At 43.6% G+C, this 15038-nt stretch overlaps 1 protein-coding gene across 6 annotated transcripts in view; it reads right to left on the reverse strand.

The window, feature by feature from the left end:
* The window catches only part of GPR143 (G protein-coupled receptor 143), a 45472-nt gene that overhangs the window by 11349 nt on the left and 19085 nt on the right, over positions 1-15038 (reverse strand). Inside the window, exons 7-9 of one of the 6 annotated variants that reach the window (XM_038586790.1) lie at positions 13952-14069; positions 13076-13310; positions 1424-2825 (exon numbers count right to left, since the gene is read on the reverse strand). In XM_038586790.1, coding sequence (XP_038442718.1) covers positions 2812-2825; positions 13076-13310; positions 13952-14069 — 367 coding nt within the window. In that variant the 3' untranslated portion in view covers positions 1424-2811. Of the gene's footprint in view, positions 1-1423; positions 2826-9950; positions 10098-10592; positions 11379-12176; positions 12237-13075; positions 13311-13951; positions 14070-15038 lie in introns of those variants that run through there. The other 5 variants (XM_038586788.1, XM_038586786.1, XM_038586791.1 and 2 more) reach the window with 5 other exon arrangements.

Here is a 15038-nt window from a genome sequence, read left to right on the forward strand (position 1 = left end):
GGCCACGCCCCTCCCACCAGGGCCCCACCCCTGAGCTCCGCTCTGGCCACGCCCCTCCCGAGAGCCCCGCCCCTCCCACTAGGGCCCCACCCCTGAGCTCCGTTCTGGCCACGCCCCTCCCACCAGGGCCCCACCCCTGAGCTCTGCTCTGGCCACGCCCCTCCCGAGAGCCCCGCCCCTCCCACCAGGGCCCCACCCCTGAGCTCCGCTCTGGCCACGCCCCTCCCAGAGAGCCCCGCCCCTGAGCTCCGCTCTGGCCACGCCCCTCCCAGAGAGCCCCGCCCCTCCCACCAGGGCCCCACCCCTGAGCTCCGCTCTGGCCACGCCCCTCCCGAGAGCCCCGCCCCTCCCACCAGGGCCCCACCCCTGAGCTCCGCTCTGGCCTGCCCCTCCTGCTCTGCCCAGGCACCCACCCCTCCCACCAGAAACACTCCTTGACCCTCTCCTACAGCGCGGGGGCACCTGATCCAGGCTGACCTCGGCGGCATTGGTGAAGCGAGCTCCTGAAAAACACACACCGCCTTCTGCCCCTCCCCCCCAATGCCCATGGTAGTAACAGACTTAAAAACTCATCCCTTAAAAAAAAAAAAGAAACTCATACCTTCTGAGAAACGTGTCCTGGTTAAAAGAGGCCCAGAGAGACTTGACCATTTGACTAAAACCATTTAAAACTCACGTTAAGAGAAAGTATTTTAAGTTTTTCTGGAGTTCATAAGATAAAAACCAAGTTTTTCTTGACTTTTAGTTCTGAGGGAAATTCCAATTCCTTATGAAGATGGTATCTTACATAACACTGTCCTAGGAGATGACATACAGATCCCCTCAGTGGAAGCTTGCCAGAGCCACAAAGGACGATCAACAAACCAATTCTCCCACACTGATGCACTGGGTAGGAGTCTTTTAAGCAAATCCAAGTCTCCCTTAAAAACCTTAACTAGTGGGACGCCCGGGTGGCTCAGCGGTTGAGCACCTGCCTTTGGCCCAGGGCGTGATCCCAGGATCCCGGGATGGAGTCCCATGTCAGGCTCCCTGCATGGAGCCTGCTTCTCCCTCTGCCTGTGTCTCTGCCTCTCTCTCTGTCTCTGTCTCCCATGAAGAAAGAAAGAAAAAATCTTAAAAGAAAAAAACAAAAACAAACCAAAAAACCTTTGTTGAAGATCAAATTCAGTTAACTTCTAGAAGTTAAGTTTCTATTTTTTTTTTTTTTTACTGTATTTTTTTTTTAATTTTTATTATTCATGATAGTCACACAGAGAGAGAGAGAGAGAGAGGCAGAGACATAGGCAGAGGGAGAAGCAGGCTCCATGCACCGGGAGCCTGACGTGGGATTCGATCCCGGGTTTCCAGGATCGCGCCCTGGGTCAGAGGCAGGCGCTAAACCGCTGCGCCACCCAGGGATCCCAAGAAGTTAAGTTTCTAGTAAGTGCCCAACACCACATCAGATACTAATGGAGGTTTAAGGTGAGCCTACTGGCCTTGGAGTGAATCCTAAAGTCATAGATGCTTCAGAACATGATGAGTAAGTCAATTCACCACAACAGCACAAACACAGAAGCTAACTGTGTTAACTGCTTTGAATTCTATCTCTGGGTCTTTTCTCTCCAACAGTATATTCTGCGTTACGCATAGCTCTTGGTTCCTAAAAACACCAGTATCAAAGGAGCTGGGGGGCCGGGGGAGGAGTAAGGAGACAGCCCAAGACTAAGGCAGAGCTCAATCCTAAAATTACCACATTAGAAGAGGCAGCAGCACATCGCCTGGGGTAAAATAACCAGAGTCTGCTGCAAGGGATCACTCTGCCCTGGGCTCTTTCCCTTTAGCCCAGACTAAACTGCCTTGATATTTTAGATGCAGATTAGAAATTTTCATTCTCGTGTCTTGCTTCTGAATGCCACTCCTCACAAATATTTCCCCATTCTCCCCTCAAACTACAACCACGTAAGATGGTGTGTTATTACTAGAGTTAGCATTGACTGAATGTTAGCACTACTTAAGTACACAGCATACAGATCTATTCAATCTTATGAAAAAGGACCATCATTAGCACCCTATTAGAGGTAGACAAATACTAAGTGAGATTTGCTAGAAGGCCTTGTTGTCAGCTTACTTGGACGAGGCTAACTGAACAGTTCTGAGGCCAGCTGCGCTAAGCCTTCCTTGAGGTCAGTGACAGCTCCAGCATGGCTCGTCCATTCCTTATACTTAGCTCATATGTCACCTAGCTTCTGATAACCTTAACAAGTGCTGCTATGATTCAAAGACAGGGAGCATAATTCATTACACAATCTTACACAAAAAAATGCTGATGATCCAAACTCTTCTTTTTCCCAACTTTAACTGAGATATCACTGACATAGCTCCCAATTCTTACATTACTAAGAATTCTTTAAATCTTATAACTAATTACTCTTATTTTTCAGTTTAGGCCTTTAGTTAGCCATGAGCTGCCACCGATTTTCCATTAAAAATCTGTAATTTAACATTGTTACAAGTGACCAATGGTCACTTATCAGGTGCAAGGGCTCAAACATCAGGTATGAATGCCAGATGGAGAATGGAATGCATAGCAATACTGGCAGTATACACACTCTGGTCAAAGGTGCTTTCAGACAATCTCAATGTCATACAGTGGGAAGTGGGAGGAGCTTCAGGGCCTCAGTGGAGACACAGGAGAGGTGAGGTGGCCTCCTCCCCAAACAGCATTTGTGGAATCCACTTGCTGTTCCCAAGAAGAAAGTGCTCTGAACATGTCGTCTCTGCTTGTAAAGAACGTTCTATATTGTTACTCCGTGTTAACAGCAACAGGTTTACTTAAGAAGCATCTTCTGAGGGGTTAGCATGTGAGTAGAAGAGAGAGGGTGATATTGTTATCATAACAAGGACAGTAACAGATTAGATTAGAAGTAAAGATCACAGGTCTGGTTACTATTCTTTCTCATTACTCACACTGATTAAAATATAAATGAGCTTATGGTAAGAGTAAATTCACAATTAGAACAAATGATAAAATACACTTAATGAAAAACATATATGACAGATTAATAGATATACATGAATATGTAGTGATAAAACATATGTTAATAGATTTATTAAGTGGCATTCTTTAGATAAACATTATTTTGGCCTTAACTACTACTTTCTTCCTCCTTATCAGTTGGGTTAATGGGTATAAGCCCAAATAAGAACAGGAGTTTAAAAAAAAAGAAATGTAGGGCAGCCCCGGTGGCGCAGCCAGCAGGTTTGGCGCTGCCTGCAGCCTGGGGTGTGATCCTGGAGACCGGGGATCTAGTCCCACATCGGGCTCCCTGCATGGAGCCTGCTTCTCCCTCTGTCTGTGTCTCTGCCCCTCTCTCTCTGTGTCTATGAATAAATAAATAAAATCTTTAAAAAAAAAAAGAAAGAAAAAGAAATGTAGGAAAATGTATAGGGACACCTGGGTGGCTCAGCCATTAAGCGCATCTGCCTTTGGCTCAGGGTGTGATCCTGGGGTCCTGGGATTGAGTCCCACATTGGGCTCCCTACATAGAGCCTGCTTCTCCCTCAGCCTATGTCTATGCCTCTCTCTTTCTGTGTCTCTCATGAATAAATAAATAAAATCCTAAAAAAAAAATGTATAAAGACAGGTTGGGGTACTGGGAGAAAGCTTCATAAGAGCCCTGAACAGCCAAAATGCTGTGATTTAAAAGTCAACTTTTACAAAGGGAAAAGAGTCATAGACCATCCAAAGAGAAAATCAATAAGGAAACAGTGGCTTTGAATGACACACTGGACCAGGTGGAACTAAGAGATATGTTCAGAATATTCCATCCTAAAACAGTGGAATACACATTCTTTACAAATGCACATGGAACATTCTCTAGAAGAGACCATATCTTAGGCCACAGACCAAGCCTCAACAAATTTAAAAAGAACTCAAGTTGTATCATGCATCTTTTGTGACCACAACACTATGAAACTAGAAATCAACCACAAGAGAAAATCTGAAAAGAGCACAAATACATGGAGATTAAATAACATGCTACTAAACAACGAATGGGGCAACCAAGAAATCAAAGAAAAAAATCAAAAATACATGTAGACAAAAATGAAAACACATTGGTACCAAATCTTTTGGATGCACCAAAAGTTATTCCGAAGGCAAATTTATTTATTTATTTATTTATTTTTTAAAGATTTTTTTAATTTTTATTTATTTATGATAGTCACAGAGAGAGAGAGAGAGAGAGAGGCAGAGACACAGGCAGAGGGAGAAGCAGGCTCCATGCACCGGGAGCCTGACGTGGGATTCGATCCCGGGTCTCCAGGATCGCGCCCTGGGCCAAAGGCAGGCACTAAACCACTGCGCCACCCAGGGATCCCCGAAGGCAAATTTATAATAATAAAGGCTTACCTCAAGAAGCAAGAAAAGTCTCCAATAAACACCTAAACTTAAACCTAAAGGAGCAGGCAGCCCTGGTGGCGCAGTGGTTTGGTGCAGCCTGCAGCCTGGGGTGTGATCCTGGGGACCCGGGATCGAGTCCCACATCGGGCTCCCTGCATGGAGTCTGCCTGTGTCTCTGCCTCTCTCTCTCTGTGTCTATGAATAAATAAATAAAAATATTAAAAAAAAATAAAATAAACCTAAAGGAGCTTCCAAAAGAACAAACAAAACCCAAATTCAAAAGGAAGAAAATAACAAACATTTAGAGCAGAAATAAACAAAATAGAAACAAACAAAAAGAACAGATCAATGAAACCAGGAGCTGGTTCTTTGAAAAGATCAACAAATAACTGATAAACTTTTAGCCTGACTCATAAAAAAAAAAAAAAAAAAAAAAAAAAGAAAATGAGGGCTCAAGTAAACAAAATCAGAAATGAAAGAGGTGAAGTAACAACCAACACCACAGAAATATAAAGGCTAAAGGTTATTATTAAAAACTGTATGCCGGGATCCCTGGGTGGCGCAGCGGTTTGGCGCCTGCCTTTGGCCCAGGGCGCGATCCTGGAGACCCGGGATCGAATCCCACGTCGGGCTCCCTGCATGGAGCCTGCTTCTCCCTCTGCCTGTGTCTCTGCCTCTCTGTCTCTCTCTGTGTGACTATCATGAATAAATAAATAAAATCTTAAAAAAAATAAATAAATAAATAAAATAAAAACTGTATGCCAACAAACTGCACAACCTAGAAGCAATGGACAAATTCTTAGAAACATATAACCTCCTAAAACTGAATCAGAAAGAAACAGAAAATTTAACAGACCAATTACCAATAATGCAAATGAGTCAATAACCAATTCCCCAAAAAACAAAAGTCTAGTACTAGATTTCACAGGCAAAATCTATCTACCAAACATTTAAAGAAGAGTTAATAGCTACTCTTTTGAAGAATAACATAGAAGAGAAAGGAAAGCTTCCAAATTCATTCTCTGAGGCCAGAATTACCCTGATATGAAAACCAGATAAAGACACCACAAAAAGAAAGAACTACAGGCCAACATCTCTAAATAACATAGATACAAAAATCCTAAAAAAAATACTAGCAAACAGAATCCAACAATATATTAGAAAAATCATTCACCATGACCAAATAGGATTTATTGCTGGCATGCAAGGATGGTTCAATATTTGCAAATCAATCAATGGGATATATCACTTCAACAACAACAACAAAAAAGGATAAAAACCATATGATCATTTCAACAGATGCAGAAAAAGCATCTGACAAAGCCAAACATCCATTCATGATAAAAGTCCTCACCAAAGTAGGTTTAGAGGGAATATACCTCAACATAATAAAGTCTATATATGAAAAACCCAGAGCTAACACCATACTCCATGGTGAAAAATTGAGAGCTTTTCCCTGAAAATCAGGAGCAAAACAAGGATGTCCACTCCCACCACTGTTACTCAAAATAATACCAGAAGTCCTAGGACACAGCAATCACATAAGAAATAAAAGGTATCCACATTAGTAAGGAAAAAGTAAAACTTTCATAATGTGCAGATACTATATGTAGAAACCCAAAACACTCCACCAAAAAACTACTAGAACTGATAATGAATTCAGTAAGGTTGTAGGCTACAAAATCAATATACAGAAATCCATTGCATTTCTATATACTAATAATGAAGCAGCAGAAAGAGAAATTAAGAAAACAATCCCATTTACAATTACACCAAGAATAATAAAATACCTAGAAATAAGCTTAACCGAAGAGGTGAAAGACTTGTACTCTGAAAACTATAAAACACTGATGAAAGAAATTAAAGATGACACAAACATATGGAAAGATGCTCCATATTCATGGATTGAAAGACCAAATATTGCTAAAATATCCTTACTACCCCATTTAAAGCAATGCCTATCAAAATACCAACAGCTTTTTTCACAGAACTAAAACAAATAATCCTAAAATTAGTATGAAACTACACAAGAATAGCCAAAGCAATCTTGAAAAAGAACAAAACTGGAGCTATCACGATCCCAGATGTCAAGATATACTAATAGTATCAAAACAGTATGATACTGGCACAAAAACAGAAACACAGATCCACAGAACTGAATAGAGAGCCCGGAAATAAACCCATTGACTATAAGGTCAGTTAATCTTCGACAAAGAAGAAAAAATATACGATGAGCAAGAGACAGTCTCTTCGACAAATAGTGCTGGGAAAACTGGACAGCAATATGTAGGAGAATGAAACTGGACCACTTTCTTATACCAAACACAAAAATAAACTCAAAATGGATTAAAGACCTAAATGTGAGACCTGAAACCATAAAAATCCAACAAGAGAACAACAGGCAGTAATTTCTCTGACATTGGCCATAGCACCATTTTTCTTTCTTTCTTTCTTTTTTTTTAAGATTGTATTTATTTATTCATGAGAGACACACAGAGGCAGAGGGAGAAGCAGGCTACCTGCTGGGAGCCTGATACAAGACTCGATCCCAGAACCCTGGGATCATGATCCAAGCCAAAGGCGTCCAGCACCATTTTTCTGGATATGTGTCAAGAGGCAAGGGAAACAAAAGCAAAAATAAACTATTGGGACTACATCAGAATAAAAACTTTCTGCAGGGCAGCCCGGGTGGCTCAGCGGTTTAGTGCCGCCTTCAGCCCAGGGTGTGATCCTAGAGACCCCGGATCGAGTCCCATGTTGGGCTCCCTGCATGGAGCCTGCTTCTCCCTCTGCCTGTGTCTTTGCCTCTCTCTCGCTCTCTCTGGTCTCTCATGAATAAATGAAAAATCTTAAAAAAAAATTTTCTGCAGAGTGACAGAAACAATCAACAAAACTAAAAAACAACCCTACTGAATGAGAGAAGATATTTGCACAAGACATATCCAATAAGGAGTGAGTATCCAAAGTATATAAAAAACTTATAAACCATCACCAAAACCACAAATAATCCGACTAAACAAATGGACAGAAGACATAAACAGATATTTTTCCGAAGAAGACATCCAGAGGGCCAATAGACACATGAAAAGATGCTCAACATCACTCATCGTCAAGGAAATGAAAATCAAAACCACAAGGAGATGCCACCTTACACTGGTCAGAGTGGCTAAAATAAAAAACACAGAAACAAGTGTTGTAAGTATATAGAGAAAAAGGAATCCGCATGCAAACTCTTGGTAGGAATGCAAACTGTGGAGCCACTCGAGAAAGCAGTATGGAAGTTCCTCAAAAACTGAGAAATAGGGACACCTGGGTGGCTCAGCAGTTGAGTGTTTGCCTTTGGCTCAGGGAGTGATGCTGGTCCTGGGATTGAGTCCCACATCGGGTTCCCTGCAAAGATCCTAACTCTCCCTCTGTCTATGTCTCTGCCTCTCGGTGTCTCTCATGAATAAAAAAAAAAAAAATCGAAACAGAATCACCATATGATCCAGTAATTCCATTACTGAGTATTTACCCAAAGATTAAGAAAACATTAACTCATAAAGACATATGCACCCCTATGTTTACTGCAGCATTATTTATCATAGTCAAATTATGGAAGGAGCTCAAGTGTCCATTGACAGATGAATGGATAAAGATGTGGTGTGTATACACCCACATACACACACAACCAAATTATTCCTCAGCCATAAAAAAGAATGAAATCTTGCCATTTGCAACAACATTGAGGGAGCTAGAGAGTATAGTGTCCTAAGTAAAGTGAGTCGGTCAGAGAAGGACAAATACCCTATGATTTCATTCATATGTGAAATTTAAGACACAAAACAAGCAAACAAGAAACAAACCAAAAAACACTCTTAACTACAGGGTGATACTACTGGTGATACCAGAGGAGAGGCTGGTGGAGGAATGGGTGCAATAGGTGATAGGGATGAAGAGTACACTTATCATGGTGAGCACTGAGTAATGAGTGGAATTGCTGAATCCTATATTGTACACCTGACACAGAACACTGTATGTTAACTGTATTGGAGTTGTAATAAGTAAGAAAAAAAGAAAAAAAAAAAAAAGACTAAGGGCTTCATTTGCACCTGCATGGTGAAAGGTTAAAAGTAAACTCTACGTTCTGTTTCAATATATGCACTGAAGGATCCAGATTGAGAACTCCTTAAAAGAAAGGGGAAAAAAAGCTTTTATTTATTTGAGATAGCAAGAAAGAAAACACACATGGGGAGGAGGGGGCCCAGAGACACACTGACCACTTAAGACTTAGAGAGAATCCTGAAATTGTCCCCAGAAGGCAGTGGTGGTGACAGCCAGCCAAAAGTCTGATGTGAAGACCTTCACAAACATGCTAAAGTGTCCTCGGCAGCAAAACATTGAAGTGATTTAATTCTGAATGAAGTCCCTCTTTCTTCTTCTTAGCAAAGTCCTGCACAGGATTACTATATAAAGTCCCAGACTGGATCTAAGGACCAATTTTAAAAGATTCCAAGGATGACCAGATACAAACCAAAGAGCCTAACTGCCACCTCACTTGCACCTCAACCATATACTTTTGCAGATGACAGTGGTTAAGTTTGCAAAGTTACTCTGAGCTTCAAAATTCCTCAAAAGGGATCCCTGGGTGGCGCAGCGGTTTGGCGCCTGCCTTTGGCCCAGGGCGCGATCCTGGAGACCCGGGATCGAATCCCACATCGGGCTCCCGGTGCATGGAGCCTGCTTCTCCCTCTGCCTGTGTCTCTGCCTCTCTCTCTCTCTGTGACTATCATGAATAAATAAATAAAATCTTTAAAAAAAAAACAAAAAAACAAAAAAAAAAAAACAAAATTCCTCAAAAAAAAAAGCCTGATATACATCACTATGGCTCTAAATCAATAGCTCCTATTATTATAGATATTCTTTCCACAATCAAAAATACTGACTGTATTCCTTGTTTTTCTCCAGAAGTGTTCCTTATATGCTTTCTTTTTCCTCCAAATTTTTCTCAAACTGGCAATTCCATAGCTTATTCTATTCCTAGCTTTTTTTTTTTTTTTTTTTTTTTTTTAGAGTGATAGAGTGAACATGAGCAAGGAGAGACACAGGGAGACAGAGAGAATCCCAAGCAGGCTCCCTGCTTACCACAGAGCCATATACAAGGCTTGACCCACAACCCCGAGATCATGACCTGAACCCAGATCAAGAGTCAGACACTCAACTGAGTGAGTCACCCGGGTACCCCTATTCCTAGCTATTTTCTTTTGTCGAACAGACTGTGAGACCCTTGAGATCCAGGTTTGCAGGCTCTGGTCCCCACACTCCACACGGCTCCCAGCACAAGGCTTGGCAGGGTTGTGAGAGGTCACTGGTCACTATCACCAGAACCAACTATGGCTCTATCCATATAATGCACTATTATTCAGACATAAAAAGATCAAACTTCTGGGGGCACCTGGGTGGCTCAGCGTTTGAGCATCTGCCTTCAGCTCAGGTTGTGATCCTGGGGTCCTAGGATCAAGTCCCACATTGGGCTTCCCGCGGGGAGCCTGCTTCTCCCTCTGCCTGTGTCTCTACCTCTCTCTGTGTTTCTCATGAATAAAATGTCCAAAAAAAAAAAAAAGATGGAAGTTCTAACTCAAGCTACAACGTGGATGAAACCCTGAAACACGATGCTAAGTGAAAGAAGCCAGACAAATATTTGTCCATTTAGATGAAATCTCCAGAAGAGGCAAATCTACAGAGAAAGAAAGCAGATTAGTGGTTGAGGAGAGGTAGGGATGGGAAGGCATTGAAAACAGGTACAGGGCTTGTTTTCAAAGTGATGACAATGTTCTGGAATTAGCTGCACAACTTTATGAATATACTAAAACCCAGTGAAGTTTAAAGTACACTTTAGGAGGATGAATTTTATAGTATGTGAATTATGTCTCAATTTAAAAAACAAACAAACAAAAAGCATAGGAGGGAGACAACACCTACATGTGACTAGGGCCAATCTTCTCTTCAGCTACAAGTGTGAGGCACCTCACTAGGGAATGCCAACATCCGTACCTGTGCAACTGCCCCAACGCGAAGTTTGTTTGTTTTTTTAAGATTTTATTTACTTATTCATGAAAGACACAGAGAGAGAGAGAGAGAGAGAGAGGCAGAGACACAGGCAGAGGGAGAAGCAGGCTCCATGCAGGGAGATTTTTTTTTTTTTTTAAGATTTTATTTATTTGACACAGAGTGTGCACAAGCAGAGGAAGGGGCGGAGGGAGAGAGAGAAGCAGGCTCCCTGCTGGGAGCCTGAAGTGGGGCTCGATCCCAGGACCCTGGGATCCCTTCATGAGCTGAAGGCAGACTCTTCACCGCCTGAGCCCCTGGGCACCCCAGCAGGGCCACGAACTCCTCCCTTACGTCAGCCTTGCTGAGGGCTGACACAAGGAAGGGGAACAGAAGGAAAGTTTGAGAGAGAGCAGCCGTGAGGGATCCAGGCCCAGCTTTCTACAGGCTGCCTTTGCTTTCTTGAGAAGCCCTGTGTGGATATTTCCTACCTTGGGGGCAGATCTGCGTGACAGCGAGCTGAGGGCACGAAAGCAGAGAGACACTCACTGATCTCGGTCATTGGTGACGACCGGGGCAGGGGCACACTGGGATGGTTCTTATTGTCATTTCTAACATTTAACTTGACTTCCAAAGATGGGCCCAACCACTTGGAAACACTAGGCTGGGAACCAAGCAAAACCGAATAGATGAAGGGAAAATTCTTTGGCTCATTCCCCAGGTGGTAGCAGGCTAACAGCAACTCCACTTGGTGGTTCTCTCATCCTTGATGAATGATTTGCTAGATAGAAAGTCTAGATAGACCAGATAGAAGGCCGATAAATGCACAGTCCCTGTCTTTTAGCTTTCACCAGAAAGACTGTTTTTCTTCGAGGCTTCCAATTACAACCAGACAATACCCATCTCAGGGATTTAATCCATCGATTCATCACTGTATTTTTTGGCCCCAAGAATAGACCAAGCTGGTCACCTGAAAACAAACCCCGCTTTAATGTATTCTGAATTGAAGGAATGGAAAACCAAACCAAACCAAACAACAAAAAAAAACCCTCTAAAGTCACTTGCAATTAGCCTTTGTATATTTTCCCTGCTCTCAAATTCCAGCATTATTTCCGTACAAAGTTGTCTGGATTGTGTGGTGTTTGTCTTTGGCTTCACACATGTGTGTGGGTGTGTATGTGTGTGTGTGCATTTAGCTCAAACAACACGCTGGGGAAGCCAATGTTTGGATCCAAGCTTTCGGACCGCCTAATTATCCTGAGACGTTGGTTCCAAACTGGGTGCACTGTGCGTCCAGGGGATATTTGTTGATGTCTAGAAACAGCGCTGGTGTCACAATCAGGAAGGTGCTACGGGCACCGAGTGAGCAGGGACTAGAGAGGCTGCCCCATATCCTACAGGGCCCAGGCCGGCCCTCAGGACAAGGCATCCCCAGCCCCAAATGCCAACAGTGCTGAGAAGGAGAAACCTGCTCAGAAGACAGACACAGTAGAGGGGGCGAGAGGCTGACAGAGGAGAGGAGCATTGCTGCTAGTCCTGAATGTCAGCAGGAGGAAACGTGGAGAAGCTTCTATGTCCCAGAACATACTCAGTCAACATTCTTCAACATTCTCTCTTCACCTGACTCCGGCTCCTTTTTAAACAACCAATGGAGGGGCGCCTGGGTGGTTCAGCGGTTGAGTGTCTGTCTTTGGCTCAGGGCGTGATCCGGGGGTCCCAGCATCGAGTCCCACATCGGGCTCCCTGCAGGGAGCTGCTTGTCCCTCTGCCTGTGTCTCTGCCTCTCTCACTCTCTGTGTCTCTCACGCACAAATAAATTTAAAATAATCTTAAAAAAAAAAAAAAAAAACCCACAACCAATGGACTACCATAAAATTATAGCCACCACTTGAACAGCTAACCTTTCCTGTGCTTTGATCTGATAGCACCTTATCCAGGAAATTCAGTTTCACATGGCTAAGGAGCTGAAAATGTAGGGTTTTTAGCTAGCTCATCTTCCCACCTCAGGTTAGGCCTCACTTCAACCAAGGTGAATGTTACTCCACGCTCCATGCACACATCAGCTAACTGGTAGGACAAGTTAACAGGTTGCTGGGCCTGGGTGGGTTAGTATTTGGCTACCAACACATTTCACTATGTACAATTTCTCCCACGGATTTTCATGCAAATTTTGGAATTGAATAATTTCCTAGATGTCTAAAGGACCACATCAGGGTTCCCGGGAACCCAATTTGATGACCACAGAGCAGTCTGAAAAGCACAGGACTGGAGTCATTAAATGAAAAGGACAGATCCGCAGAGTCAGCACCAGCGGACTGGCTTTTTACCTGCAAAGGCCCCACATGAGCTGGGCAAACCGAACTGTACCTGGAACCGGTTTGGAGTGACCACCGATCTCCTATGCATGAAGCCACCCAGCCAAGGCGGACACCCCTTACAATCACACAAGGCTACGGTGCTCAGTAACTAACCGGCAGATGAAATATATGAAAATATTAAAAAGAGACGTGGGTGACAACATGCCAGATTAGCCTCCATGTCAGTGACCGTAACTCTCATAAGTGTGATGACACCTGTCCCACACCATGTCACCTCCTTGGTTCGATAATGGCCTACCGGCATGCCCTGGGACTCCACAATTTACCTGCCTCGGCAGACAGGGCTTACCTTCAGACAACATGCTGAGCGCCTCGTCGGAATTGTGCCCGCCAACACGCGCCACCTTGCCAGAGGGGGGACATTTGCGGGAGCCCTCTGGGGACAGGGAGGTCTGCTCTGCAGCAGAGGTGGTCACTGATTCCCACTGAATCTCCTTCCTGGGGCACTGAGAATCCAGGCTACATCCTGTCCAGCCGTAGAAGGCCAAGGACAAGAGAAATCCTTGGGCTGGATTCAGTATTCCCTGGGAGGCGGGACAAAACGACATGGGTCACTCAGTGCGATATGGTGGGAATCAGAGCACAAAGTCCACTGGGACGCCCACTGGGCTGACTTGCTAGGAAGTGACCTGGTTGGCTGGTCTGGGGCAAGACCAAGATCGGCTTCAGGTGCTGTACCTTCCAGGGTGCCTGAAATATTTCCTCGAGTTAAATTCCCTGATATTTTGAGTCTGCCTGAAAGGTCTGATACGCTGTGCCAAACTGATGTACCGGGAGTTATGCCGGTTTAATAATGATCCCAACAACGATTAGGACTAGCTAGCTAGGGATCCCTGGGTGGCGCAGCGGTTTAGCGCCTGCCTTTGGCCCAGGGCGCGATCCTGGAGACCGAGGATCGAATCCCACGTCGGGCTCCCGGTGCATGGAGCCTGCTTCTCCCTCTGCCTATGTCTCTGCCTCTCTCTCTCTCTCTCTGTGTGACTATCATAAATAAATTTAAAAAATTAAAAAAAAAAAAAAAAAAAAAGGACTAGCTAGCTAGTATTTCCAAACCTGATGGAGGTACCAAGGAACCTATGAAACTCATACATCATAATTCAGAGCAGTTCTTTTCCTTTCGACCTCTACTTTCCAAGAAAAAAATTAAAGATCAAGAGTGACCTACCATAATAAACCACGTGGTCTTGGCTGCATTTCGGATAGGTTTCAGAGAGCTTCCACTGACATCTGGTTGCAATTCAAGATAGAATAAAAGGCTTTCATTGATGATGTTCGGCAACCAACTGTCAGAAAGAAAACAAACCAGGGTAAAGAGACAATGGGATACAATTAATTTTTAAATGCTAGGGGTCAAGGAATGTGTCTTCCAAGACCAACAAGTCCTGGGGGACGAGGAAGATCCACTTCAGCAGCAAGGAAGAACCAGTGCATCCAGAATTCAATTTAGGAGATGTAACTCCTTGTCTCAAGTCTAAAGCAGAGATCAACAAATCTGTCCAAGGGTGACTGACACTCAACACCCCATCAGGTGTAAGGTAGGTCTAGCACTCTGTCAAACAACCCAAAATTCGTTTTTCATTTGAAGAGTAATGTAACATTTTGAGGGAGACCCCAACAACTCTTGCTATCTTAAGGTTTGAATTTTGGGATGTTATTGTTGGTAGACCAACGAAATTTAAAATGATGAGCTGAGTGTATTTTTAGAGGGAGATAATTTCCGTCTCTCCTAGGAGGATATCCAAACAAACCTCCTCCTATCAGGTAAGTTATTAACACCACAAAGGCACACCTTGTTTGGAAAAGTATTGATTCCCCCCTAGCAAAATGTGTTCTGATTCCCATCTGCTTTGCATTGGTTACCGATCCATTTGAAAGCATCCACCTGAAACTTTGGGCAGAATGCCGGGCAATTGTGAGGCAAAGTGAGGAGAGAAAAATTGACTCTCTCTGCTTCTTGACCACACCCTGAGTCATCACACCAAAAAACATGCTCTGGCGCTTATGTCTTGTCAAATACAGGAATCCTGGGGTCAAGACTGATAGAAATGGGTAAATGTTAAAAGCTTGGTCCAGCGCTTTATTTCGGAGTTCACCTTAGCAGTGGGACTAAACACTGGGTGCACATCTGGGATGTAACAAAAGCAAACCCGAGATTTTTTGTGCCAAGGGCTTTGTATATAATCTGAGTAGATGGAAATATCTTTCCAGGACTTCATACACTGTGGACCTGCCTTCCTGTCTCATGTGTACTT

The sequence above is a fragment of the Canis lupus genome, chromosome X (genome assembly GCF_011100685.1).
Source record: "Canis lupus familiaris isolate Mischka breed German Shepherd chromosome X, alternate assembly UU_Cfam_GSD_1.0, whole genome shotgun sequence".
Taxonomy (NCBI): domain Eukaryota; kingdom Metazoa; phylum Chordata; class Mammalia; order Carnivora; family Canidae; genus Canis; species Canis lupus.